At 58.2% G+C, this 26,011-nt stretch overlaps 8 protein-coding genes across 8 annotated transcripts; 4 read left to right on the top strand and 4 right to left on the bottom strand.

Annotated features, from left to right (window-relative positions):
* Positions 1-91: 91 nt before the first annotated feature.
* Positions 92-2,084, bottom strand: Q8F55_006482 (uncharacterized protein; the record flags this gene model as incomplete). The annotated part of the gene is made up of 7 exons (XM_069354942.1): positions 92-151; positions 195-476; positions 513-577; positions 616-1,264; positions 1,301-1,564; positions 1,605-2,029; positions 2,069-2,084. The coding sequence occupies 7 exons, from the start codon at positions 2,082-2,084 to the stop codon at positions 92-94; spliced, it is 1,761 nt and encodes a 586-aa protein (XP_069207013.1).
* A 432-nt stretch (positions 2,085-2,516) lies between these two features.
* On the bottom strand, positions 2,517-3,471 carry YKT6 (palmitoyltransferase; the record flags this gene model as incomplete). Its single annotated transcript, XM_069354941.1, has 5 exons — positions 2,517-2,543; positions 2,596-2,706; positions 2,778-3,085; positions 3,166-3,277; positions 3,328-3,471. The coding sequence occupies 5 exons, from the start codon at positions 3,469-3,471 to the stop codon at positions 2,517-2,519; spliced, it is 702 nt and encodes a 233-aa protein (XP_069207012.1).
* Positions 3,472-4,403: 932 nt separating this feature from the next.
* Q8F55_006480 (uncharacterized protein) lies at positions 4,404-7,503 on the top strand (the record flags this gene model as incomplete). Its single annotated transcript, XM_069354940.1, has 4 exons — positions 4,404-4,694; positions 4,748-5,255; positions 5,304-5,683; positions 5,722-7,503. The coding sequence occupies 4 exons, from the start codon at positions 4,404-4,406 to the stop codon at positions 7,501-7,503; spliced, it is 2,961 nt and encodes a 986-aa protein (XP_069207011.1).
* Positions 7,504-7,663: 160 nt separating this feature from the next.
* PXA1 (ATP-binding cassette long-chain fatty acid transporter pxa1) lies at positions 7,664-11,085 on the bottom strand (the record flags this gene model as incomplete). The annotated part of the gene is made up of 19 exons (XM_069354939.1): positions 7,664-7,946; positions 8,004-8,120; positions 8,169-8,188; positions 8,307-8,451; positions 8,553-8,699; positions 8,738-8,925; positions 8,977-9,167; positions 9,203-9,357; positions 9,415-9,431; positions 9,479-9,563; positions 9,603-9,830; positions 9,875-9,925; positions 9,972-10,106; positions 10,153-10,226; positions 10,267-10,343; positions 10,394-10,509; positions 10,551-10,753; positions 10,801-10,837; positions 10,889-11,085. 19 exons carry the CDS (start codon positions 11,083-11,085, stop codon positions 7,664-7,666), a joined length of 2,466 nt encoding a protein of 821 aa, XP_069207010.1.
* Positions 11,086-11,646: 561 nt separating this feature from the next.
* Q8F55_006478 (uncharacterized protein) lies at positions 11,647-12,485 on the top strand (the record flags this gene model as incomplete). The annotated part of the gene is made up of 6 exons (XM_069354938.1): positions 11,647-11,718; positions 11,775-11,869; positions 11,922-12,019; positions 12,171-12,293; positions 12,340-12,395; positions 12,456-12,485. 6 exons carry the CDS (start codon positions 11,647-11,649, stop codon positions 12,483-12,485), a joined length of 474 nt encoding a protein of 157 aa, XP_069207009.1.
* Positions 12,486-14,154: 1,669 nt separating this feature from the next.
* Q8F55_006477 (uncharacterized protein) lies at positions 14,155-15,443 on the top strand (the record flags this gene model as incomplete). Its single annotated transcript, XM_069354937.1, has 5 exons — positions 14,155-14,290; positions 14,333-14,577; positions 14,624-14,732; positions 14,776-14,974; positions 15,293-15,443. The coding sequence occupies 5 exons, from the start codon at positions 14,155-14,157 to the stop codon at positions 15,441-15,443; spliced, it is 840 nt and encodes a 279-aa protein (XP_069207008.1).
* Positions 15,444-16,934: 1,491 nt separating this feature from the next.
* Positions 16,935-17,664, top strand: Q8F55_006476 (uncharacterized protein; the record flags this gene model as incomplete). The annotated part of the gene is made up of 5 exons (XM_069354936.1): positions 16,935-17,059; positions 17,113-17,140; positions 17,182-17,310; positions 17,354-17,376; positions 17,649-17,664. 5 exons carry the CDS (start codon positions 16,935-16,937, stop codon positions 17,662-17,664), a joined length of 321 nt encoding a protein of 106 aa, XP_069207007.1.
* An 897-nt stretch (positions 17,665-18,561) lies between these two features.
* DMT5 (DNA (cytosine-5-)-methyltransferase dmt5) lies at positions 18,562-25,944 on the bottom strand (the record flags this gene model as incomplete). The annotated part of the gene is made up of 11 exons (XM_069354935.1): positions 18,562-19,954; positions 20,002-20,451; positions 20,488-21,695; positions 21,738-21,887; positions 21,927-24,189; positions 24,229-24,449; positions 24,485-24,719; positions 24,761-24,828; positions 24,878-25,007; positions 25,048-25,126; positions 25,164-25,944. The coding sequence occupies 11 exons, from the start codon at positions 25,942-25,944 to the stop codon at positions 18,562-18,564; spliced, it is 6,978 nt and encodes a 2,325-aa protein (XP_069207006.1).
* Between the last annotated feature and the right edge of the window lie 67 nt (positions 25,945-26,011).

Genomic DNA, 26,011 nt, shown 5'->3' with positions numbered 1-26,011 from the left:
TATCGCATCGCGGATACATAGAGGGTTATGGACTGCATTTCAGAGTGTCGCGGGGCAAGGTGGGGACGGAGTCTGGCGTCGAGTGCGTGACCTAGGTCAACGCCAGCGGGTCGGCGCCACGCCACACATGGTACAGCTTCTTGGACAATGCCTGGGTGGGTCAATTTGCATCTCACGCTGGGGACGACACCCACCTTGCCCACTCGGCGCTCACTCGGCGCGCCATTCTTCAGGCTGCGGACCTCACACCCCACCACCATGTCCCCGCCAGCCTCGGCGCCGCCCGACTCTGCCTCCTCGTATGCCTCCATGAGATGGCGGAACGACGGGAAGCGGATCGCGATGCTCCCAGCCGCCGACCACGTCAGGCCCTGCACCTCTTGCAGCATCAGCTCGAGCGTTTCCACCGGCTCGGTCGCCTTGCGCGGGTGGTCGGGAGCCGAGAATGGCAGGTGCGACTTGGACAGCAGCTTGAACTGGACCGTCAGCGTGTGGGGCCACTACTAACTCACGGGTCGAACAGCAACGTCACAGGCGAGGTTGAACACCCAGTCTTCAATCTCTTCCGTCTTCTCCACTGCCTTGTCAGTTGCTGCTGCCCGTGTCCCCGCCCACCTTGGACAACGAAGACCATCTCCTCCAGCTGCGCCCTCAGAAGCTCGGCCTCGACCACAGACTTGTCGACCCGTCCATGCGTGGCGAGGATGGACGATGGGCCAGATTGGTCGCCCGACAGGCCGGCACGCGCCGCGTCTCTGAACGCACGCTCGGCGAGCGACTTTGTCTTGGCATGGTACTTGTCCAGGCCGCGGACGAGAAGGATCACCTGGTCCTCCTTCTTTAGGCGGAGGGTGAGGCGGAGGTCGGCAAGCCACTCGATGAGCGCGTTGTCTCCCTCAGCGACAAAGTCGACGACATCGTCGGCCGAGCAGACGAGGACTACCGTAGGATCCCACTCTGTGCGCTCTTGATCTAGCGGAATGTAGCGCTTCGTGTCCTTGTCCCACTCGGCCCGGACGTGACGCAAGAACCGTATTGTCGCTCCCACAACCGTCTCCGTTTGGGACAGGGTGTGGATCGCCGAGTTTGAGGCTGCGAGTCGCGCCTCTATCTCGGGCAGCGCGCCGGCAATGGGAGCTGATGGAAGGGAAAGGTCGTGCGCCAAGTGGACCTCGATATCACGCAGCGCGTCCGTCTTGGATATTCGGAGCTTGTTGACGTCGTTCAGCTTCTTCTGATACGACTTCTCCGCTTCTTTTGCGGCCTGGGTGGTGAGCTTTGGGGCATCGACACCACCAACCTTTGCTTCGTCCCTTGCTCGTGCGCGCTCCACCTTGGCCGCCTCTTTCGCCGCCTCGCGTTCCCACTTCTTCTTGGCTCGTGGGCTTTCTCCAGCATCGAGTTCATCGAGATGAGCCGCACTACGCTGGGGCGATGCCCGGGCTGGCGCCTTGCGCTTCTTCGTCTTCGTCGGCGTCGGCGTTCGGCTTGGTTCTCGTGCAGACGGCGACCGCGAGCGAAGATTACTGAACCCGTCGACCGACTCGAGAGCTGGTCTCTTTTTCTGTTGGTGATAAGCAGTGAAAGGGAGCAGGCGCACTCACCTTTAGCCTTGGCTCCTCGTCTCGACGGTCCTGCCGCGCGCGGCGCGAAGGCCCAGCGACGGCCGAGTCGGCAAACAGCGAGTCAGTGCGGCCCGTACGATAGGCGCCTGGTGGCCGAGAATCAAGATATCGGCTCGGGGACGCTCTGAGCGGGGAGGGCTGCGAGCCGCCAGCGCTGCGCCATGGCGGCGCGCCGTGGTCGTCAATGTCGTCGCTTGTGATGCCGCGCAGAATGGCCTGGATGTCGAAGCTGGCGTCCGACGAGGGGTTGGGCCCGTCCGAGGACGAGATGACGTGGATCTCGGCTCTTGCCGACCGCTGCCTAAGGAAGAAGGGCGAACTGGAGCGCAGCCGCGTCACCCGCGTCGAGCCGACAATGGCGATGCCGTCGTCCGAGTCGGACGCATCGGAGAGCACGATGATCTCTGTGGGGTGTTAGCGCGTGCATATTTGTCGCCGAGTACCTTGATGCTGCGACATTCCAGCGGTGCTACAGGTGTGCTGATGGGCCAAGGGACATGCGACGACGGTGCGGCAAGCTTGGAGTGATTGGGGTGGGGGTGCGATTGATTGTTGTTGTTGTTGAAATCGTCGTTGTAATTCAAGAGTGGTGACTTGGGTTGACTTGGCTCGGTGGCTTCCCAGGCACCAAGTCGCGCGTGGCGCGTCATGCGGCCATCATGAGCATCTCCGCTTGACTTGTCCTTGCTTGGTCGTGGTGTCCAGCAGCAAAGCACAGATGCACAGGCAAAAGCTCGGTACCACTGGCATTAAGCACCGATCGAGGCTGATACACATCTCTCGAAACGGGTACAACTACATAACAGTTACCATTACCCGGCTGTCCCGGGAGGTAGGCGGTACGAAAGATCCCGCCAGTATCATCTAAGTGGGCAAACTGAACGAACGTCGTTACATGACAATGCAGCACGAGTTTTGCTAGGCGCAGTGTTAGTACATGAGCTGCAGGCATCACACCACCACGACATACCTTCTTGGCCGTCTTGTAGAACATCTTGCTCTGCGCAGAAAGAGCGTTCGAGCGTTCGACAAGGTTGTCCAGCTTTTCGCCACGCTCCAAGACCGACTCGATCGTCTTGTGCTGTGCAAACGTCAGCAAGTAGTTCGTTGCCAGGGGGTCACACGATGGGTGAAACCCAGCACCCCACTTACCAGGACAATCTTGGTCTCGTCCAGCTCCTGCTGGACCTTCATGATCGTGTCGGCCTGCTTTGGGTCCTGGTACTTTGCAAGGTATGTCGCCAACGTGCCCTCAAGCTTGCCCTTCTGCGCAGGGGCGAGACCGCCCGCAGCGTTCTGTGAAGGGTTGCCACCAAAGGCCGACGCCGAGGCAGCCGAGAGAGATGGGGCGGCAGAAGGGTTGGGAAGCTGGGTGAGAAGCGAGTTGTTCTCGTCAAGGAGCTTGGTGAGGAGCGAGAATGCAGGGCGGTAGGGGTACTCCATGTCTGTGATCATGACAGCTGGATAAGTGTCAGCACCAGTCGCTAAACAGGTTCGGCAACCCGGACGTCGATGCCGAAGGGGGTGGGAGGTCACTCACCAGCCAGGCCGAGCCCGCCAGCGGTGCGGCCAGGGACACGGAAGACATGCGCCTTGTAGTTGTTCTCCTCCACCGAGGAAGGCTGGTTGGGAGGCGTGCGCTCTGCGACAGTCTTTCGCCAGTCAGTATTGTCGGTTGGCGATAGGGGCCGCGCGTGCGCACCTTTGTGAAGAAGGTCATAAACTCTCCGACACTGCCTCGCTGGTAGAAGGAGAAGCTAGCCAGGTCCTGGGCAGTGCCGAGAAGAGTAGCCTGAGCCGGCGTGCTCGGGGTGACGGAGAGAACGGAGAGCGAGTAGACCTTCATTGCGAATGCGAGCGGTGGAGCTGGTGGGGGGAAGGGGCACGAGATGGAAGGGTTAGGCGAGTGGGATCGAGCTGTTGCAAGCTGGAGAGATGTTGGCCGAGTTGGTGTCGACGTGTAGGTGTATGAGGCTTAAGGAAGACGACAAGAGATCAAGCCGACGAGGAAACAAAGATGATGATTGCGAGTGATGCGGGCGAGAGATTGACTGTTGAGATGCGGGCCGCCGGCGAGCGATGGCAGTGAGCGAGCGAGCGAGCGAGCGAACAGTGCTGCTGCGTTGTCAGTGTCAGGCTCGCTCTCGCTGTCTGGCGGCCGTGCCGTCCGTGGGCCAGCCATGTGCGTGTCAGGGACAAACGAGGGGGGAAGGTGGATGGGCGGCGTTGCCGAGGGACATGCTAGTTGCCAAATCGGGCAATTTGAATCCGCCTCCTCGCGAGTTGGCGGTGACGCATCCAACAATGGCGGCGACGGCAGAGACGGCATACTCCACCCGACCGACTTGACCGACCACCCAACCCAACCAACCCACGCAATCCTCCTTTTAGGCACGCAGACGCCGCCGGCCGACGACGCCCCCTTCCGCCCCCACCCCGCACCACCACACCACCACCCACACACACCATCCGGCGCAATCATCCACAGCCTACTCTCCTTCCAACAAACCGGCACAGTCCCCCCTCGACACATCCTCCTCCCCCCCTCAACTTCACTTCCTCCTCCTCCCCAACACTCAACTCCCCGGCGCAAGCATCAACCCAACAGCTGCCCTCACCTGCAACCTCGCTCTACCTCGGCTGGCTCAACCGTCCAAAACGTGGGCCTCGGTTACTCAAACAAACGCGTCACCACCACAACTCCGCAAGCCTTGGTGGATTCACGTCAAGCCGTAGAGCCCCCTTGCATCCATCCTCTCGCCCCGTGTCTCCCTTACAATGGCAGACTCGTTGCCAGAGGAGACTTGGGTCAATGCCTTTGAGGGCGTGCAGCCACGCACCCTCCTGACGTCCCTCCAACGCCGACAGCACGCCTCGCAGACCCACGTCCACGCACTCGCCGAGCTCTTCCGCGAGCGATCTGTTATCGAGCAAGAGTATGCCACCAAGCTTCAGAAGCTGGCTCGTGCGGCGGAATCTGGCCAGCTGAACGGCAAGGGCGGGCTCGAGTGGGATCGAAGTGGAGGTGAAGCCAATCTCTTCAACTCGGTTCTCTCCGACATCAACGAGGTGAGGACGCACCTCCCACCCCGACGTCTCAATTCTGACGGAATGACACACAGACGGCCACTGCCCACGGCAATCTTTCGCAGCAGCTGAAGAGTGACTTTGAGCAGCCTGTTCGAGAGCTCCCCAACAAGATTGTTCCATGGCGCCGCATCGGCGAACAAGAGTCGTCTCTGGATCGCGCTCTCAAGGATCAGGAGAAGGTTCACGCCAAGTACGAGAAGGCAGCGAACAAGGCCAATTCTGCCAAAGCAGAGCAGCTCGCATCCGAACTTTCGCAGCTGGACGGCACAATCAGGTCTCAGTCGCCCAAGGTTTGGACCACGTTCCAGCGACTCGACGAGGAACGACTCCGAGCACTCAAGGAGGTCGTTGTTCGTTTTGCTACAGTGCGGTCTGACGCCGCCAACAAGGAGGGGGAGAGAGCTGCCTCTACTCTCTCCAGCCTGCTTGGGTGGGAGACATCGGACGAGGTGATTACCATCGGCCACCGCCTCGGCGCCAGCGGAGGATCTGCTCGCTCCAGCACGAACCGTCCTCCTCCACCCGCGGTCAGCACTGCTGGTAAGTTGCTGCCATTGTTTCTCAGCTTGTCATCTGACATCACTGCAGCGAAGAGACAATCCGTCTTGCCCGGAATGCTCCCATCACCGGGTAGCGACTTCAGTCCTCGTGTCCAACGAGCCAACGGTTCGAGCAGCAACTTGAGCAGCGGTGGCGGCGGTGGCGGCGGCGGCTTTGGCGGCCTCAAGTCGATGCTCTCTCGAAAGGGCACCACTCGCCAGCGTAGTGGAAGTGAGGCTACCTCGACCAGGAGTGCTAGGCGGCCAACTGGAGACATGTTCGAGCCTCTGGATGAGTCGGAACGTATCAACGAACGTGCACTTGACAGTCAATCTGTTCGTGAATACCGCGAGTCACCTGAAAGGACTATTGAGAACGAGCGCTTCCATGAGCCCGCTTCTCGCCAAACAGGACCAGGGCATGGCCAAGTGGGTACCCTCTACGGTCTTAGTGGCTGACGTTTCAGACTCCTCCTGTCGATTCGGAAGGATTCTCGATCGCCCCAGCTGATAGGCATCGCAACCCCTGGGAGGATCCCAACGATCTCATCCCCACCCCAGCGTCGGGCAAGGGCCCCTCTGCAGCTGGTGGCGTTGCCCTTCCGTCCGCCATCCTTGCCGCAGACCAGCGCAAGGCACAGGACAACCAGTCTAGCACGGCCAGCTCCATTGGCGGTGATGATGCCCCTCGTCTCAACCTTGCACTTTCTCCTAACGTCATCCAGGAAAGTGAGGAGGAAAGGCAGGCGGCGCTCGCCAAGATGCAGCAGACTCTGCAGATGGCACCTCAGGCCCCTACTCGACGAGGCACCGTTGCCCGTGGTCGCCGTGAAGTGCGCAACACCATCCAGGCTTCTGCGAAAGAGAATGGCCCCATCCCTCAGCAGCACATCAAGGCCCTTGCTCAGATGGGCGACGATGAGGAGCGTCTGGCCGATACGAAGGCTCGGTTGACTGGCACGCAGGAGGGGTCACAGTTAACGACGCCTGTCATTGACCGCCGCCCGTCGCTCTCAAGCATCAACTCGTCCTCCAACCCCTTCGAGTCTCCAGGCGTTACGCCTGGCGCTATTTCCAAGGAACCTTTCGGAGGATCGGCGGCTGCCAACCACACCTCGGACTCTCAGGCTCGGACTTCGGCTGCGAATGGCGCTGGCTACGCTACTGCTGGTGTCGTCGGTGCAGGAGCTCTAGCTGCAGGAGCTGTCGCAGGCGCCGCTATTGCGAAGGCGCCCACCGACAATTCCATCTCTGGGGCACCTCTGTCCGCAGAGCCCGAATCCCTTAGCAGTCCGCCAGTGCCTTCTGGCGCAGAGCAGGCCAAGTCTCCCCTGTCTGTCCCAACCTCCCCAGTTACTGGCACGTCTCATGTGGCTTCGCTCTCGAGCTCTGCCATCACTTCGCCTGTGGACGCCCCTGTCACCCAGACCGTGCCTGGCCTGAATGCCTCGGTCATTGAGACTGTCCATGCTTGGACCCAGAAGCTCGCGTCGCAGCGTACTGTGATTTCTGGCGAGATTCACGTCTCACTACTGGCTACGGCAGCCCGCGCTCAACCTCAACCTGGTGCCGCCTTGCACATCCGTATCACCAACTTTGATGCCCTCGAGTCGATCGCACCCAACCCTGCTTTCTTGGCCCAAGTGCCAGACCGACCAGGAGAGTACTACCTCAACGCGGATGCTGTGGCCCAGGCAACAACCAACCCAGAGGCAGGATCCAAATCGCCTGGTCCAGTGCTATTCAAGTACCATGTCCTTGTGCCCGCTGGACAAGAGACCGCAGTGGCGCCACTCGTCCTTAACCCTGCCTTCCAGGTCAAGGATGGCGAAACGCGGATGATTCTTCAATACCGCTCCGTGGCCAACGCTGGCCCGATATCCCGCTTCCGTCTTACTGCTCACTTCCCCGCCGAGCCCGTGATCACGAACACGCAGTCGAAGCCTCTGTCCGGCACTTGGGCCCCCGAGGACGACTCGACGGAGCGCCGCATTACGTGGACGCCTCCTCAGGCTCAAACTGGTGTTGAGGGCAAGATTATTGCTCGTTTCATCACTGGCCAGGCGAGCCGTGTCCCGCCCAGCAGCGTGGATGCTCACTTTGTCCTCCCCGACCACCTCCTCTCCGGTATTGGGCTCGAAGTCGTGGGCGACACCCCAACTGTCATCTCTGGCTGGGAGGCCTTCGACAATGTCTCTCGTGTGACCGTGTCTGGAAAATACGTCGGCGGCATCGTACTCAACCCGTAATTATGCACTTGCTCAAGATTTGAAGTCTATGCTGGACTTGCTAGGCGAGTAGTTAATGAAGATGAGTCGAATTCTCCTTGCTACACGAATGTGACGTGAAGAAACATCGGATACAGTGGTATCATACAATAGAAATATACCGCGGTTCGCAGACAAACTACTACTTGCCCTGCAGCTCCTTGTTGACTTCTGCAAGGCGACGCTCCCACTGCTCAACTTCGCCGTCCAGCACCTGCTCGAGTCGTTCAATCTCCTTGTCTAGCTCAAGCTTCTCTTCGTTGGTGTGGGACGACATTTGGGTCAGCTGCCAGCCTTGCGCGGCAAGAGGAGTGGACGGGGTGCCTATGTTGGCATGAAGGTTGGCCGTCGACAGCGAGGGCGCCAGGGTGGGTTCACCCAGACGAAGATGACGATTGTGATACTTGAGGAGCGACGGGCGATGACTGCGAACATCAGGATGCAATTCTGGGATGCCATTCTGATGGACGTGAGCAACGTACGAGATCGTGATCAGCGTGATGCCGAGTGCCTTGGCGTGCTCGTACATCAGTCCCTCGACGTCAGAAGAGACAGCCGAGGTCGCTTCGTCAAGAACAGCGTACGCTGGACGGTGGTAGCTATCGCAGTCAGTTGAACTGCTCGCGATTGATCAGCAAACGACTTACAACAGGCGAGCCATGCCCATCTGATCAAGTCAGCAACTTCTCTTCCACGAAATCAACGGTGCTTTGACTTGCCCTTTGCTTTTCACCGCCACTGGTTTGATCGTCAGCCGAGCTCCGACCACACGCGTTGGCAGAAACGAACCTGAAGACATCCTTCCACTCCTTCCTCGTTTCCCATCCTCCTTCACGAGATGGGAGGTACGCAAGGTGGACGTGCTCCAGGATGCTCATCAACTCGGCGTCGGTGCGGCCGCGCGCCTTCATCTCCGCGTACGTGTGAGGACTGTACGGTCAGTATGCGCTTTAGCAAGTGCACAATACACACTAAATGACCCTGATAATGATGTTAGCGGCGCACAAAGTGGCAGTTCCAGCTCCACTCACTGGTCCCTCAGACTACCAATGCTGAGGTATGGTCGCTGCGGAAGGAAGAAGATGCCACCTTCGCCGTGGACGGGCCGCTCCATCAGGCCAGTCCAAGTGGGCCAGAGTTGAGCGATCACGCGGGCGATCGCAGTCTTGCCAACACCGCTGTTTGGGTTAGTAGACTCATGGCGTGTGGGGCTTACTTTGCACCGGTGACGAGCGTGTGCTCGCCCTTCTCGACGCGGAGATCAAGGCTATGGATAAGCTCCTCTCCACCGCGCTCGGCACCGGCAGCACCTCCCGCGGGAGCAACAATGGGAACTCCCTTGAGGAGTACATGGCTGGGTCCGATGATGACGCGACCATGGACGTTTGAAAGGTCGTAGAAAGGCTGCATGTGTTAGGGATCCTGGCTCAAGCGGCTGTTTAGGAGTGGACGCACCTCGTTGGCAGGAAGAGAAGCTGGGCGTGGGTTCTCCGGGTAGATGTTGTTGTCGAGGGAGTGCAGAGAGGCCAAGAGAGAGTAGACACGGCTGGTGTAGCCCGACAGCTCGGCAAGCTCCTTGCCACTGTACATCAAGCGCCCTCCCGCATCGCCGAGAGACAGCAGCAAGCGACGGTTTGAGACATAGGCTATTTATCAGCGCGCTGTAAAGCTGGCGTCTTACATTCTGTTCGCTCTGCGACCTCGTTGGTCGTGTCCTTCACATTGTGATCCTTCGGGTTGAGGGCGTGACGAGCGACTGGGAAGAAGACAGGAATCGACATGAGACCATATCCAATTGCGGACCAGAAGTACTTGATCACAAAGTCCTCAGTCATGCTGCAGAGTACAGGTTAGCCTAGACCCAGGGGTCTCCGAACATAGGATCCGACTCACCCGTAAGGAATGCGAACCTGCCGCGTTAGCAATGTACCTACACGCACAAGGTCGCAGTGCTCACCTTGAAGATTGAATGCGCATGCTTGGCCAGCTTCAGGTATGCCGACCACAGAATCCCGAGCTCTCGCTTGCCGCCATCGTAGAAGCTGCACAACTCAGTTTCTTCCCCGTGACGCAGAACCTACGCAATTTCCTCGCTGTCTCGTCCCACACGACCCAGGCCAGTGCGGTACTCTCCCTCCAAGCGCGCTTCGGTGGCAGCCATGCGACCGAAAGCAGGAGTGGCCTGGCGGAGAACCCAGGCGGTGAAATAGTACTGGGCGAATAGACCCATAGTTCCCGAGGGGCCTAGAGAGGCAGCGAGCTGGGAAGTGAAGATGACCATGTCCAAGAACGGTTTGCCCATGTTGCCACTGGTTGATCAGTATTGTGCCATGCTGGGGAGCGGTCATCTTACTATAGAGACGCCAGCGAGTCACAGAATCGGGCGAGATCGGTGGTGATCAGCCTAGGATGTTAGCTACAGCATCTTTACGAGCGGTGCAATCACTCACTGGTCAGCGCCACCGGCCACGACTTCTCTTTCTTCAGAAGTGAGACGGCCCTCTGCTTTCGCCTCGGCATCGCTGCTGCTTCCGCTGACAACACCCAGGCCGAGCCCAAACTTGTAGTAGTTGAGATTCTGGTTGCTACGCGAAGGTCAGTCTAAATCCGTACGACGAGTTCACCACTCACAGGTAGATGTCGTGAATGTAACGCGTAAGGTTCGTGCGGAACGCCAAGGCTAGCTTGTGCTCGAGGTAGCGAATCTGTAGAGGTCAGGACTGTGTAGAGCCTTTGATTGCTCACCATGGAGTTGGTGTATGTGCTTGGCACCGCCAGCACGAACCACCAGCCAAGTCCGCCGATGAAGCCAGGCCCGTTTGCTGAGACCTTGGACGCGTTAGTGGCGAATTTTGTCATCCAAGTCAATCACGAACCAAATCACGGACAATACGTCCGTCCAGACGCGCCACGAGGACACTGAGATAGGTGCGCGCCACCAAGAAGAAGGTGTGGAGGATCAGGAGGAAGGCCTCCTTGCTCCTGGCTCTATATCGATGGTCAATACTCATAGGAAAGCCTTGACATACCCGGGGATCGCGATGGTGAGAACCGCTCGAAGCATTTGCCAAAAGCGCTTGTTGATGCCTAGCTTCTCTCCTGGTTGAAGCGGAGTGAACAGTTTGGCATTGGCCTCGTACGTTTCTTGAGGAGTTGGGGTGATGTGCACCTTTGATATGCGTCCCATGTGAGGAACTAGCAGAGTGCGTGATCCTGATGGGTCGCGAATGTACTTTGGGAGGTTAGCTCTGCCTGCAAGGGCGGGCTGTCGTAACTGACCAGATCAACCATCTTCTTCTCGAGCGCAGGCGTGTTGCTGATGGCTATTAGCTGCCTGTACGACCGGCCATGGCCCAGAATCACTCACAGAGGAGTCTCCCTCTCGCGACGCCTCCGCTCTTCGCGTCGCCGCTTGCGTTCTTGGCGCCATTTGCTGATGTTAAGAGTGTCGCCGATGGCCGCAAAGCTGGAACGGCTCCTCGCCAGTGCGACAGATACGACTAGGAGGGCAATGATCCGACGGCGCTGGACCGGATCCAAGGAGATGGAGGGGATCCCGGCCATGGTCGCTGATGGGTTTGGCCAGGATTGGGACGGGTGAATGAGAGTGAATGGAGAGTGGAGATGAGATGTTAGCTTGTTAGGACGGGTCTATGTCTTTGTGTGTTGGATCGCGACCTGGTTGCCTGTTGCACCACAGGCCGGGCTGCTGGCTGGGCGGCAACTTGACGGCGTCATGGTCGCCGTGTAGCCAGCAACCAGCCAGACTGGCAGCCTACCCGGTTAGTCGCATTGCCCGCCCAGCCAGCCAGCCAGCCAGGGCGCCAGGCGCATCGCCGGTAACAAGGATGTAGCTAAGTTTTGGTTCCACCATGCCACGTGGTCGACCTCCACTTTGCGTACTTTGCCTGGTGCCTTCGCCCGCCCGCGCCTACGCGCCTAGCGCCTGGCGAGCAGCCAGCAGTGCCCTACTACCGGCCGCCCGGCGGTGACCCTCCGATACCACCACGCGATGCACTCCGCCGCGCACTCCTCGATCGTGTCATGGCAACAAAGCTTTTGATCCTCAAGGCACTGTTGACACTCGACAATACTGATCTTTTGACTCACATCAACACCAACATCATGACCGACAGAGACGTGACACCGACCGCCCCACCCTCGGGTGCGGCAAAGTACCGTGGTGCTGTCGTCGAGGTGGGTGAAAACGAGCTGCTTGGCAGCAAAGACTGACGCGCTATCTCTCTCGACAGGACTTGCAACTGCCCCCAGCGTTCTGTCTTCCTCACGACGCGCCTCTCTCCCTCGCCCTTGAGAAGGCCTACGAGCGTGAATTTGACCAGCTTCCGTGAGCAATGGTGACAATGGTCCGTTCGGCCCAGCTGACCGTGTGTGCGAAGCGTCCTGGACGACAACCGCAAGCCCCTCGGCTACCTGGATGTCCCCTTCCTCAAGCGCGAGTTCGAGGCCGGCAAGGTTGGACAAGCAGACCCTCTTTGTGAGTGTGATGCGTGCCACCTGGTCTCGGAACTGCGGATGGTCAGATGGTCGTGCAAAGTCGACCACCTTGGCAATTGTCCCCTTGCTTCGCAGCGCGCAGCGCGTGCTCTGCTCCTCAAACGTCAACGTGCGCCTGCTGACCATCCCAGCCACGCACACGACCCACTTCCGCCGATCCTCCAAGTCGCACCCCTACACCGTCATCACGCCAGACACCGGCCTTGAAGATCTCGAAGAGTTCTTCTCGAAGAACGGCGTCGAGTTTGCTCTTGGTGAGGGCCTCAACTCGTCGGCATTCCTCATACTGACGAGCACCAGTCACCGATGTTGACCGCAAATGGGTCCTTGCGGTGGCCACGAGATCCGACCTGGAGGTTCGTACAAGCAAGAGGGCTCCGTCCTCGTGGAGATACAATGCTAACTGTTGCCTGCAGACGTTTGTTCAGCGACGAGGTATCGCCTGAGGAAGAGGCTATGTGTAAAGATGGCTGCAGCTGTTGTTACCCCTTCGCGGCTGTTGGAGTTAGGCGCGATCTGGCCATCGACGTGCCTTCGTTGATCACACCACTGCTGTGATTCCGTACTCCCCGACGCGCACACTATCATGGTGGCATGAATCCCAATAATTGCGGAAATGACCGCCCACGCACGACCTCGCTCATGATATGATCGGTCCTCAGTCCAAAGCATTGACAGGAATCACTTCGCAGTATTTACACATTCCGACAGATCTTCCAGACTTTTGAGTACGCACTTGTGAACCTGGTGATGAGGACCCACCGAGAATGCCATGATGTCAACTACGTCAGAGACATGGCGGCGAAGCCCGTCCCACTCACCGCCCGCCCCCTCGCCTCACAGCCCACCACCCTCGGCAATGTATAGCGACACCTGGCATCACCAGCCGGCGATTGACAGCGTCCCGCGAAGAGGCTCTACGGCTTTGGGCCCAACTCTAATCGTATTGCTGGCTCGGAATCATCTGAATGGATGCGGGGCAGCAAGTCAGGTTGCAGGTACAAAGCAGACCACTGCACCAAGCAAGTTCCCATCGCAACTGCTACACGATACACGCAGCATGCTCGACACGCCGTGCTCAACAGAGGCCACAGTGAAGATGCTGGACAGACCGACACCGGAAAGAGAGACCGACACCGGAAGGGAGGAAGGGGGAGACGCAGTTCCCATATCAATCAAGCACACAATCGCGTCCCAGAGTTCGGCTACTCGCTATGGAATGGGGTGGCCCCACCTTCACTTGGAGGGTGGGGTAGGTTGTGCAGCCACCTTGGAGGGTGGGGGAAGTGTCGAGCTTGCCTGAGGAGTTTGATCGCTCATAACTGGATTAAGGCTGCTCTTTGTCCTGACACCACCGTTCGAGTGATGAAGTGGTCAAGTGAGCAAGTGTGGCGCAGCCTAATGGACGAGGTGCCGCAAAGACAATGGACTGGGCGGGTGATTGCCGTAAGGCTAAGGATCTGAATGAGATGTCGAGGCGCTCCTGGCGGGCGGATTGACAAGGCGACACGACACCGATGCGGACCACAAGGTCCGTGTCGGCCGCGCCGCGCGTGGCTGATATGCAGGGCTTTGGGCTTTCCTGCCCAAAGAAGTGGCATCGCGGTCAGGAAACAAAAGGCACCAGGGAAAGTGGCAGTGCCTGGCCCTCACAGACACCGTTTAAGCGAATCGAACAACGTGAGGCCCTTCCAAAAATGTCAAAACGGTGGAAATGGGTATTGGGAACGAGCATGCTCTGGGTGGGGCCTTTGCCGAACAAGGACCAACAACATACGCAGTACCTCCACACCGGACAGGGTTAGGGCAGATGGCTGCAGGGTCCTTGTCCAACCCTCAAGTGTCGCCTGACTGTTCATCTCTTCCAATCCAACAGCACATGTCTTCTTAAAATCCGGTGCCATCTGGTTGGCCACGACCTCCGGTCTTCAGGACATCTTGATCTCTCGCCGCCCTTCTCGATCTCGGGACAACGTCGACCAGTGTACGCTCGAGCATCGGTACATCACACGACCACCACCTTTCCGTCTCTCTCACTTGCTCCAACTTGTTCGCTCATAGAAGACGTCGTTCGCCCGCCTCCCGTTCCCCACTCAGCACTATCTCGATCTCATAATGTCGCACACGTCTCGGGCTTCGGGCTCCTCCTTGCTTCACCTCTACCGACCTCTCCAACTCGACGATGTGCCCTCCCGGGGTAGCAGTGTCCACGAAGATGATGTCGTCTCTGCCTCATCTGAATCAATCAGCTGTGAGTACCTTCGGCGACCTGCGAACGTAGCTAATCTTGCAGGCTCTCCCAGCTCCTCCATCTTCCACTCAGCAATCACCTTCGGCCCTTCAAGAGCTGGCCCCAGCATGAAGCTTGACATGAGCTCGGCGCTGCCCGTCAAGCCACCAATGGTTCGGAGAGACACCTCAGAGAGCTCGACCTCGGAGTCGTCCACTTCCAGCTCCGACGCACTCGAGGGCTGCCTGGACTTGCTGCGCTCTATCAAAGGGACCACCCCCAGTGCCAAGCCAAAGGATGACTGGCAGGTATGTCGAGTTGTGCCCTCCGTTGCATTCACTGACCGTCGCCCAGCCCGACCAAGACACAGTCCTTTGCAGCCAGCGGCAGTGCTCCGCCATGTTTGGCCAGGGAAGACTGGCTCTGGGCCCGCGACGACACCACTGCCGATACTGTGGTTTGAGTGAGTGTTGCTTCCCAGGGCAAAGCAGTAGCTAACATTTCAGTCTTCTGCGGCTCTCATTCTACTCGTCGTTGGCCACTCCAGACATTGGACAGCAACAGTCGCCCGGTTGTGCTCCCCTTGCGTGTCTGTGACGGGTGCTACTCAGCTTTCACGGAGGACCCAGCTTCCTCGTCCTGTGGACCTACAGCCTCGGCGAGCTCTGCCTCGTTGGCAACAGAGGACTTTGGCTTCTCTGAGGAGTACGGAGCCTGTGGCACTGTGGGAATCGGCCGCTCTCTTTCGTCCTCGGCAGTCGACGGCCTGCAACCTCGGCTGGCACCGGTTGCCGATTGGATGGACCGATCAGGCGTGCTCAGTCTGTATCCTCTCGCCAGTAAATCGTCTCACTCGAGGTCGAGGAGGGGTTCGCCAGAGGCTCCTCCCTCAGCCGGCCCCTTGTTTGCCCCTACTGTCCTCTGCCGTCGAACCGCAAAGGAAAGGGAGTGGGAGCGAATGACGTTGCGCCGCCGACGAAAGGATATTAGCACTGCCGCTTTCATTTCCACCCCGGCTGGCAGCGAAGCTGGTTCCGACTATGAGGACGACCTTGACACCCCTCTTGCCCAGCAGACGGGCGAGACCATCTTCCGCCTCGGCGCTCACACGAGAAGCGGCAAGAAGGCTGCTGCCGAGATCCTCAGCGGGCCAGCCGACTGGTCTACATTCTAAGCCGACCCTAGACATCTGTTCCCTCGCCTTGTGGGACGATCTGTTCCACTATGTGTTCACAATGATCATCGTTGTAGTTGTTTGTAATATGTTGTTGACTTTCATCATGTGATGGACGAACGTGTGATAACGTCTGTGTGATAAAGGAGCTATTTGATAACACTGAGTGGGCTATCTAGCAGTGCTGTGGAGCAACAGGGCACTCTCTTTGATCAACTCGTCGGGTCTGTGTGATAAAGGAGCTATTTGATAACACTGAGTGGGCTATCTAGCAGTGCTGTGGAGCAACAGGGCACTCTCTTTGATCAACTCGTCGGCGAGTGGAGCTCACTGAGCTTGATGATTGCAGATCAGTATGGGACCACTGCGGGAACGTCTCTGGTCAGGAGGTCACTACGTCATTTGTATGGTGGTGGACATGCCCGCTTTAGTCCAAGCATCCAGAAATACAAATCACGTTGTGGAGCCTCCGTGATAGCTACACGCGTTCTGTGACTGCAGTCACCACCACCTCCCCGACGCACCGAATGTTTTCCAACATAAAGCGTGCTTGACGAGGTGTCAGTTGTCACCATTGAACTTACAAGAACGAGCTCCTCTCCCGACGGGATTGAGGCTTTTATATGTGGCCTTTTGAGAGATTGTGGGTGACGGCGGATGTATTTGGATCAGATGAGTAGACTACACGCGATTATCATCCGGGGCCCAACATTTCAGACTCGCGTAATAGCAACCTGCATGCAGCGGCGTTGCTCCAGCAACCACTCAGCTCAGCATCGAATGCCGCCACTCTCCACGTAGGATTCAAGCCTCCCCTCCACCATGGCCGGGCTCTATCGTGAGTGCATGCTGCCGAGCACATTACTGACCGACGAGACGGGCACCTGCTGGAGTTTCCTCTCATCCGAGTCGACTGCTTCACGTCCCCTCCCCCAGCTACCTCTTGGTTTCTCCCTCATCCTAAACACCCGTCGCGGCCATGGAGCCCCGCCCCGAATGCCCAGCTCTTTCTCCTCACGCATGTCCATTCCGACCATCTCGTCGGTCTATCAAGCGCCTTTGCCGGCAAGATTCTCTGCTCTCCAGACACCAAGCGAATGCTTCTGAGCTTGGAGGCCGAGACAGATCGAGTTCGTGCCTTGAATGGAGTCCTCGAGATTCCCAGGCGCAAGTATGATGGACTGAGGCCTCGGTATCGAATGGACGGGAACCGTGTGAGCGTAGTTGATATGATTGTGAGTTGAGCCATTCCTAAGGGTTGGCTGACCTTGAGGAAACGCTGCCATATGGCGAGACTCGAGAGTTCGACCTGGGATACCACCTCGATGAGCACATCAAGGTCCAGATCACACTGTTTGATGCCAATCACTGTCCAGGCTCTACGATGTAGGGCCTTGTCGAGGTACCAAGTTTGACCAGCTCAGGTTTCTCATTCAGTCACACAACCACTCTGTGCTACACACCGGCGATGTCAGGGCGGATTCTGCCTTCATGAACAAGCTACGTAGGAACCCCGTCCTCAAGCCGTACGTTTCCCCTCGTGGACCGGGCGAAGATCCCAGTTCCTCGCTTGGGCGACGACGTTTGGACCGCATCTACCTGGACACCAGCGCTCTGTGAGTCGTCGCGGCACGTACTGTACTCCAAACCATCGTGCTTACTCCGGAAGGCTGGGCACAGGCGACATGCCTGACAAGGTACGCACTTGGATTCCGTGGCACGCATCTCACCGCTCCAGGACATGCCGCTTCAGGACCTCATGCGGCAGTTGGAGCTCTACCCCAAGGACACCGTCTTCTTCTTCAACATCTGGTGCTTCGGGTGGGAAGACATTGTGAAGGAAGTGGCACGGCACTTTGACAGCGTCGTGAGTGTGAACCACCCCCAAGCCTCCAATCTTACTTCGCCAGGTTCACGTCGACCGATACAAGCAGTCGATTTACAAGGCTATCGCATCGGATCCATTTCTCCTCAAATGCACCACTGAAAGCTGGGAAGCTACTCGATTCCATGCCTGCGAGCGCCTAGCGAGGTGTCCAAGGTGTCGATCGCGCAAGCCGGTTCCCGGGGTGCCATCCAACCTGATTGTTCAAGTGGTCTTTGCAGAGATCAAGACTGCCGCGTGGGATATACAACACGAAGAGTTTCTAAGACAGTTGAGAAGCGCTACAACTGGAAAAGGCGATTATCCAACAACTATTGTAGGTCCTCCAACGTTTGAGCTGTCCCCAAGACGCTGACACGTCGAACGCAGGAAGTGCCACTGGCGCGCCACTCTCTTCTCCCGGAGCTGCGTCGGCTGGTTCACGCCTTTCGTCCCCAAGCAATCTCCCCCAACACCTTGGTGCCAACCTCGAGAGGGATGGACTACTTCTTGTTTCCTCAACTTTTCGGAGAGATGCTGTCAAACGAAGAACTCGAGAGGGCCAAGATGGAGCGGGACAGCTGGTTCATGCGGCACCCGCGCTTCGGAAGCGCGTGGCTTGCCCAGATCAAGTCGCTGTCGGAGAGCATCGGGCTGTTCGGGCTCATAGGTGTTGACGCCGGCGACAACAGCGACACCAACACGCCACAAGCAAGTGGAACGTTCCTTCCGAGTCGGGATACTCGAGACGTATGCCATGCCGACCAGGTCACTCGCCTCCTAGCCAACGCTCCCACAGAGGACAGTGTGAGCCTCGAGTTTGGTCAACAAGCCCACACTGCGGCCATTGTTTCCAAGCCCTTAACTACGACGACCGATCAGTTCATCAATCCGCGTTCCCTCTCTCGGACTGGGCCCAGGGATCAGTCTAGACACGCCTCAGAACCGTCGCATCCACGCCCAATACCTAGTCTCAAAAGGTCAGCGGACGAGGCTGCGCCCGAACCATCCTCAAAGGAGCGAGGTAGTAGGAGGAAGACGCGGGCGCCGTCATCGTTTCGTGTCGATATCACCCACCTGCGTTCCATTAGCGATGCCCTCATCATTTCACAGAGGGGTACTGTGTGAGGTATGCAACTACACCCAGGTGTTGGATGCACATAGAGAACAAGGTACCTATGCATGCCATGAGATTGTAGACTGTATGAACCGAACAAAACATTACACAGAGGACGTAATCAATCCTCTCATAATTCACGCTCCACTTCTCCTCCCTCGCTTCGTCTCTTTCTCATCTTGGCCTTCGGGTCGTACAGGGTCGTACATCGTCTGGGGGATCTCGACATAGTCTGCCTTTGCTTGCTGCTCCGCAAGGCGTGTCTGGTAGATCGAAACGTCGATCGTGTCCAATGCCAGAAGGCGATGGACGTGTACCGTCCTGCTCTGTCCGAATCGTCGGATACGACCAATGGCCTGAGTTTCGACTGCCCGATAGTTGAGCAGAGTGTTCGTGAACAGCGGGCCGATGAAAATGGCGTGGTTGGCAGTGGTGAGATTGGAGCCCGCCGCCGAGGCATCGTTGATCTTCAGAAGGAGGACCCTGTTGGTGTCGACATCTGAAGATTGGAAGGCGTCGAGTTTGTTGGCGCGTGCCTTGACGCCGCCGCCAGCGAGCGACACATGTTTGATGCCACCCGCATTCAAGGCGTCCGAGACCTTGGTCGCTAGGTCATCCCACTGAAGGAAGACTAGGACTCGTTCGCGACGCGGGATTGAGTTGATCAACTTGACAAGGAGCTCGAGCTTGGCACCATAGCGACCCGAGTGGAGCTCTCCTTCGATACCCAATGACGAAACCTTGACAATGTTGGTATGGCGAACCGCGGCGTGGCAATCGTTGCCCTTGACACAGCGTTGCGAGTTGGCGGCCTCCACCATGCAAGTGTAGCAGGCGACGTGGCCGCAGCAGCTCAGAACGGCCATCTCCAGGTCCGAACCGGCCGACGGCTGGTGGCCACATGCTGATGAGGCGAGCACCTTACGGGCATCGGCTCCGTTCCGTTGAAGCTTGCGAACGACATCGAAGAAGCGCAGGGAGCGAACACGAGCCACCAGCTCCTTGGACAGCCGACGCAGAAGGTGGGTGTGCTCTCGAAGATCCCACTTGACGTCTTGAAGGGGCTTGGCGTCAACCTTGGCTGCCTTGACGTCCGCAGGTTCGCTTGGAATCGAAGTCGAGGTGAAGTTGCACCTCCGCAGGACCTCGACGAGGCGCTGGGCAGCTTCGGCATCACCTTGGTGCTTGGTTTCGTCAAAGGAAAACTGCACCCAGTCGCGGAATGGCTGTTGGTCTTCTTTTGTGAAGCCGCCGCGCTTGCGAATCGCAGCGTTCAGGCCCACGCCGATGTTGATAGACTTGCGAAGATCCTCTTCGCAACCTTCAAGCTGTTTCCTTCGGGCGCTGGCGATGTGATCACATGCCTCGATGGCAGTCTTGGCGTCATGCTTCTTGTCGGATAGGTCGAGGGTGAAGTGGCAACACCTCTTCAGAAGGGCCTCCTCGGCAGTACGAGAATCTGCCAAGGCTTCTTCCAATCGAGCGTTACGATCGCCTTGAGAGACGTTCTTGAACTTCGTCTCCTTGCGCCTGTACAGTGTCAGCTCCGGTAACGCCGTCCCGAAGACCAGACTCACGCCTGCATTTCCAGTGCTTGGAGGTGGTGCTCCAGCTCCAAGTAGACTGCACCTTCCGAGGCTGGCAGCCTAAAGTTGTGAATATGCTCGAGCGTCGGGATATCCTCGATTTCGGCAATGTTCTGGCGCACAAAGATGTCGAGGAACTCTTGAGCCAGGTCGTCCCGTCGGCGGTGCCACGATGCGCTGTGCACCTCTCGGAAGGCGTGGAACTTCTCGGCAGCCGTCTGCTCCTTGGCTCGAGCCTTCTGCAGCTGGGCGCTTCCTTCGGAATCATCTTCAACGCCGAGATGAATGCCCATGAAGCTGGCGAGGCTGCGGACTGCAGGGAAGTCGTTCACTGGCGGGGTGCCGGACAGGACCCATTTACAGGACGAGGACAAGCGGAAGAGAGAAGCCAGGCCCCGCTTCTCCAGGTATGTAAACTCGTCGGCAATAACACGTCGGAAGCTGCTATCAGCCTCGGTCAACATCCTTCATCCTTACCGGAACATGTGCAGAACAGGGCAAGCTAGGCGATTGAAGTTCTTTGCTGCTGCCGGCCCGCTGAGCGATTCGGCGCCACTCGACGGTCGGAAAGTAGGCTTCGCCATCAGCAATTCTGAGTCCTCTGCGTTTCCGTCATCGTCCTCGGGAGATGCCTTTGAGGACGATGCCTTCGCCTTCTTGTTGACGTGCGTATCGGCGTCATACTTATCGCGGTAGGCGGCTCCCTTAAGACGCTTTCCAAAGTTGGCAGCCTTGAGTTCATCCTTCTTGCTCTCAGCTTCGTTGATAGCCCGTTTGTGGAGGGCCGCTCGGCATTCGAGTGCCGCCTGTGTACCGCCCTCCTGCAGGCTTTGCACTTGCTCGTTGAGAGTGAGCATAGCAGCGTCCAGTTGGTCTGCAAAGAAGCGGCCACCGTTCTTGTCGCCAAGCCAACCATCGGGCTGCGCTGAAAGGTACTCGAAGCGTTGCCAGTAGACTTCCGATTCGAACAGTTCGGACGCCACCACAATGACATCCGCTGCCTTGAAGTCCGCAATGGTTGTCTGTTGCAGATCCTTCACCGTTTGGAGAACGATTGTCTTGAAGAGCGAGCCAGTGAAGCGCGCGATCTCGCTTGGCCACTGTTTGCTGAGGTGACCTGGAACCACGATCAAGGTCGCTTTCGAGTCGATGAGCCCCGGTGGGGATGCCTCTGGCGCCTTTTGGCCCATAGTCTCCGCAATCAATGCGAGAGAAATGATCGTTTTGCCGTAGCCGACCTGGTCCGCGATGACACCACCTCGAACCATGACTGGCCGCTCCGCCTTGCCTTCACCCCTCCAGCCAAGGGCTGGCAGCTGCGCTTCCGAGATTTCTTCCTCCACGAAGGTGTGCGTCTTGCCTTCGGCACGCTCTTGCGAGATCATCCACCACAACGACCTGAGCTGCTCTTTGCGCAGAGGGAGCAGGAAGCCAGATGGCTGGGCGTGCTGAGGGTCGCGCTTGTTGCTGGGCAGGACAAAGACCCGAGGAGGCTCGGGCACATCGGCGGTGAGACCAGTTGTCAAGCGCCATGACAAGTGGATAGCACCCTTCGCTTTGCTCTTAGGAAGTCGAGACAACGCTCGATGCGCCAAGGACATGATGTTCAAGCCAATGCGGAAAGTGCCCAGGCTGTCATCCAACCGCAACTGCAGCACGAACGGTGCTGGTCGATTCTTCAGCGCCTACATGGTCAGCAAGCGGCGTCCGAAGTCCGTGACACGTACATGCTCGTAGCGACCGGCTTGCTTGCGGTCCTCGAAGGGGAAGATCGTGCTTTTCGTCTTGTGGCCGTTCTTGTTGGGCTTGCCAGCTTGCTTTATCCAGTGAATCGTCGGTGGGCGTGGCGCGCACTGGGAACATGCTGCGCCCGCGATCTGAACAGTCAGAATTTGGCTCCCAGATACCTCACTCACCTCGACGTCAGGAAGCTGGGTCCATGAAGAGAAGCCTTTCAGCGAAGGAAGCCGCTCTGTGATCCAAGCAAGATTGGAAAATGTAGTGTTTCCGTTGTGCTGCAGGTCGACTTCGCCCCAGGTGTCAGAAGGCCACATGGGCTCGGAATGCGAGGGGTCGAGGGGCACGCTAGCCGACAAGATGGCAGTGGCGTGCTGGCAATCTTGGGCAGATGAGGACACCGCTTGGGCAGATGGTGGAATAGAAACGGTAGCTCCATGTCCGTGGCCAGTCTTGGTCGCGATGCTCTTGTCGCCGATTGCCACAAGGCGGGTCTCTGGGCATTGCACCCATCCGCCTCGAACATGGACGGCGACCCGCTTTTTGTCTGACTTCGTCTGGACCGTCTCTCGCCATTTGCGATCCACTGATGCGACGATGTCCCTCTCAACATTGTAGTCGAGTCGCTCAATGTTTGTTGAGAAGACGAATCGGTCGTCGGCGGCTTCCCCAGACCGACTGGGGTCGAAGAAGAAGTACATCCGAGGTTGCCCGTCGTCCGCCTCCTCCTTGACATGGAGAGACGACATTGCCTGACCACATTGTGGAAGCAACGAATAGACTCCAGACAGCGGCCTGTCCAATACACGATCCGTGGCTTCTGGGACGGTGATTTTGTACTTCGACCACCGCCAAGTGTCTTGAAGGCCGTCCTGAAGGCCGAGCGAAGCTTGCCACGAAGGGACCATCTCTCCCGCATGGCCGATTTCAACGTCGAAGGTCTGGTCCGACGGGACGCATAGCTCCCACGCTCCGTGCAGCAAGCCGACACTCTTATTGCTCAGCCGCATCCTAGCCGCAGGCTGCAGGAGGAGCTGCCGCAAGCGGCTGTTGGCGGGCTCCTCCGCCGGCGGCTTGATGGTCAAACGCCACTCTGGAGTGGGGCTCTGCAACCAAAGATCAAGGCTGGCGGACGGAGACTCATACACAGCAGTCCAGATGTTCTGCCGTTTGAGGTATCGGAATCGGAACTCGGCATGGTGTGTGGCGTCCAGGACTGCTTGGCTCCACTTGGTCCAGTCGGAGCTCTTGACTTGTCCCTTGCCGTCCTTCTCAGCTTGTCGCTTGGCGGCATCCAGAACGTCGGCTGTGAGTCCTGAGAATGTAACGCGCATAGGGAGCATGTTCTTGAACTGCTTTTCGAAATGTGATGGTTCGACACGGACGTCCTCGTACGGCGCGTACACATGTTCGGGACGTCCGCCACAAGTCTGGCACGACCGATAGCCGCAGGCTTCACAGATTTGCACTGGTGCTGGAGCCGTGCCAGATTGGCCTTCGCAGGCACAGTGCCGCGAGCTTCGTTCCGCGAGGTCGAGTATCTCGGCCAAGGGGGTCTTTGCAACCTTTGCCAGATCAAGTCCGCGGCGGACGAGGCTGTCTTCACCAACGATCCGAGATGCCGCAGCGATCGTTTCACGCTCTCGCTCCACAGCGGCCAGATGAGCTTCGGTCATGGCGTCGTCACCCTCAGGAAGGGTATGGGCAGCGACGTAGAGGGCGGCCAGCATCGACGCGCCAACGACAGTCGTGGTCATGGCGTTTCCGGCGAGGTCGGCAAGTTGATCTTCGTTTTCGCTGGTGAGGAGCAGCTCACTGACAGGGATTCCCTGCAGCGCCAGTGCCTCACGGCCTGTGACAGGCCCGCCGCGGTTTGTTACCCATGGAATCATGTTGGGGGTGAGACAGGGGGCCAGGGCCGTCTTGGAGGAACCCGTTTGCCTGTCAACGTTCTGACTGACGTTCCAGATACAGGCTTTGAATCCAGCGTCGATACCATCCTTTGCCATGCGGAGAGTCGAGATTTCGAGGAGGTCCACGACTCGTTCGGTTTGGCCTAGAAGCCAATCGTTCCACGTCCAGTCGAGGCCCTTGCACACTCCTGCCTCTTGCCAGGATGTCAATGGCCGGAGCACACCAAGGCCTTCTTCTTGTCGCGCTCGGGCATGCCTCGACTCGCATCGGCCCCAGTCGGTTGCTTTCCGTTGAGTGCCATCCTTGGCGAACCTCGCAGCGGTGACATCGAGGCGAGTCCGATGGATGTTGACGTCGTCCGGTGGGAGGAGGAAGGCTTCAAACGAAGACGACCAAGGACGGCGCAAGTCGCGAACTGTGGTGGCCCACTTCTGGGCGAGGTGTTGCTTGTTTCCAGCCTGGACAGGGGTCGCAAACAGGTACACGCGCGTCCTTGTGTGGGGAATGTAGAACTCCTTGGTATCCAACCTCATCGGTCAGCATCACCCAGCGCCATGGCGATCTTACCTTGTGTATTGCGCGTCATAGTCAATCTCAGCGAAGTACTCCACAACTCTATCCCAGGGAGCGCTGCAGACATTCTCGAGGATGACGATTGGCGGCTGGTGCTTCTGAACCCATTGGATCATTCCTCGGAAAGTGCGGCCGGACTCGCCGTTCGCGTCGATGCCCTGCTTCTCATTGTTGAGACCAGAATAGTCGACACAGGACGTTCCAGCGATAAGAATCTGGCGTCAGCGCAGAGCACACATATCCGACCTACATCGACGTTGCCAGGGACATCCACAAGTGAGCCGTACGCTGTGTGGGCCTTGTCGCTTCCTAGTTCTGTCACGTCACGGAACAGAATGGGGGGTGCGAAGTTGCGCTCGATGTAAGCTTGCTTGAAGGGCTCGATTTCACAGGAGAAGACATGGTCGAACTCCAACGAGATGTCCGACTGGGTCTTCGCTGCCTTGGCCAACATGTTGAGCGCGAGGAGGGGTGATTCCGTGCCCCTGTGCACACATCAGCAAAGCTCACGTGCTGTTGTACTCACGAGCACATCGTAGCCACACGAAGCTTGCGACCATTCAGACGCGTCGCGATCTTTTCGATTGCGGGGAGCTTCAAGCCCGTTAGCAAGCCGCCGAGTACCAAACAGCTGTCCACTTACGCGTGAGTTGAGATTCTCAAACATGGCTTCCACATCGTTGATAGGTGGGAGGTCCTCAGCACTTTGCTTCGCAGCCGTCTTCAAGTCGACGGACATCTGCAGCGGTGCCACGTTGGTCCTGAAATTGTGGCTAAGATGTCAGCTCATCGTTCCTCGGAGGCGGGACTCACAGTGTGACCTGCGGCTTCTTAGGCGCCTTCGGCCCAGCTCCCCATCCACCATGGGTCTTTCTGGCAGACTTGACAGGCCCTAGACATCAGTAGTGGTTCGGAGACGACATGCTCACTCTCATCAACCTCGTCCTCAGAGGGGGTAGCGGGCTCGCTCGGAGCATCGTCGACATCACTGGCTTCCGGTTCCGACTCGGACCCGTCATCCGCCTTGAAGTCGTCGTCCGACACGGACCTGGCCCGCTTGGCTGGGACACGCTGGTTCTCCTTGCCAAGGCTGCGAGGCTTTGCTGCCTGAATTGTCGGCACCTTCCCTGTAGCTTTGGTGTCCTTCACCGTAGCTTTGGTATCCTTCACCGTTGCTTTGGTATCCTTGCTGGAGGTGGCCTTGGGTGCGGCGGCTTTTGAGCGAGCTGCTGGAGCAGGCCCACTTCGCAACAGGTCGAGGACGGTGCGTTGGTTGCGGCGCGGCTTCTTGGGGTACTTCTTGTGAAACTCCAGAACTGGCGGATCATCTTCGTCAAGCTGTGACCCGAGTGTCCAAGAACGCTCAGAAATCGGGTACCCCTGCCAGTGAATGAGATACTCGAAGACAGGCTTGCCGCCATACGAGCGGAAGCGCGAGTCGACGATGTACTCGACCTCGTACTCCTCCTCCCCAAGTCCAGGAGCCTCGCCCTCGGAACTCGATGAATCCTCCTGTGGGGATGGAGACTGGGTCGTCAGCAGAGTATGCGCTACCGAGATGGGCTTCACCTTCTTGGTCCGGTTATGCTTCTGGCTGGTCTGGAGTGGGCGGTGGGTCTCGGCCTCGTCGTTGTCCGACTCGAAGGTTAAGTCGACATAACTGACAGAGACTGCAGCCGCACGTCGTGCAGTCCCGCGATCTCCGGCCATTATTGAGGTGTTGTTGGGGGGTGGCCTCCGGCCATTATTGAGGTGTTGTTGGGGGGTGGCCACAAGA

This window comes from Vanrija albida (assembly GCF_041260175.1).
Source record: "Vanrija albida strain AlHP1 chromosome Unknown contig_5, whole genome shotgun sequence".
Classification (NCBI taxonomy): Eukaryota; Fungi; Basidiomycota; class Tremellomycetes; order Trichosporonales; family Trichosporonaceae; genus Vanrija; species Vanrija albida.
The sequence above is the reverse complement of the archived record's forward strand: the minus strand, read 5'-3'. Positions and strand labels throughout refer to the sequence as shown.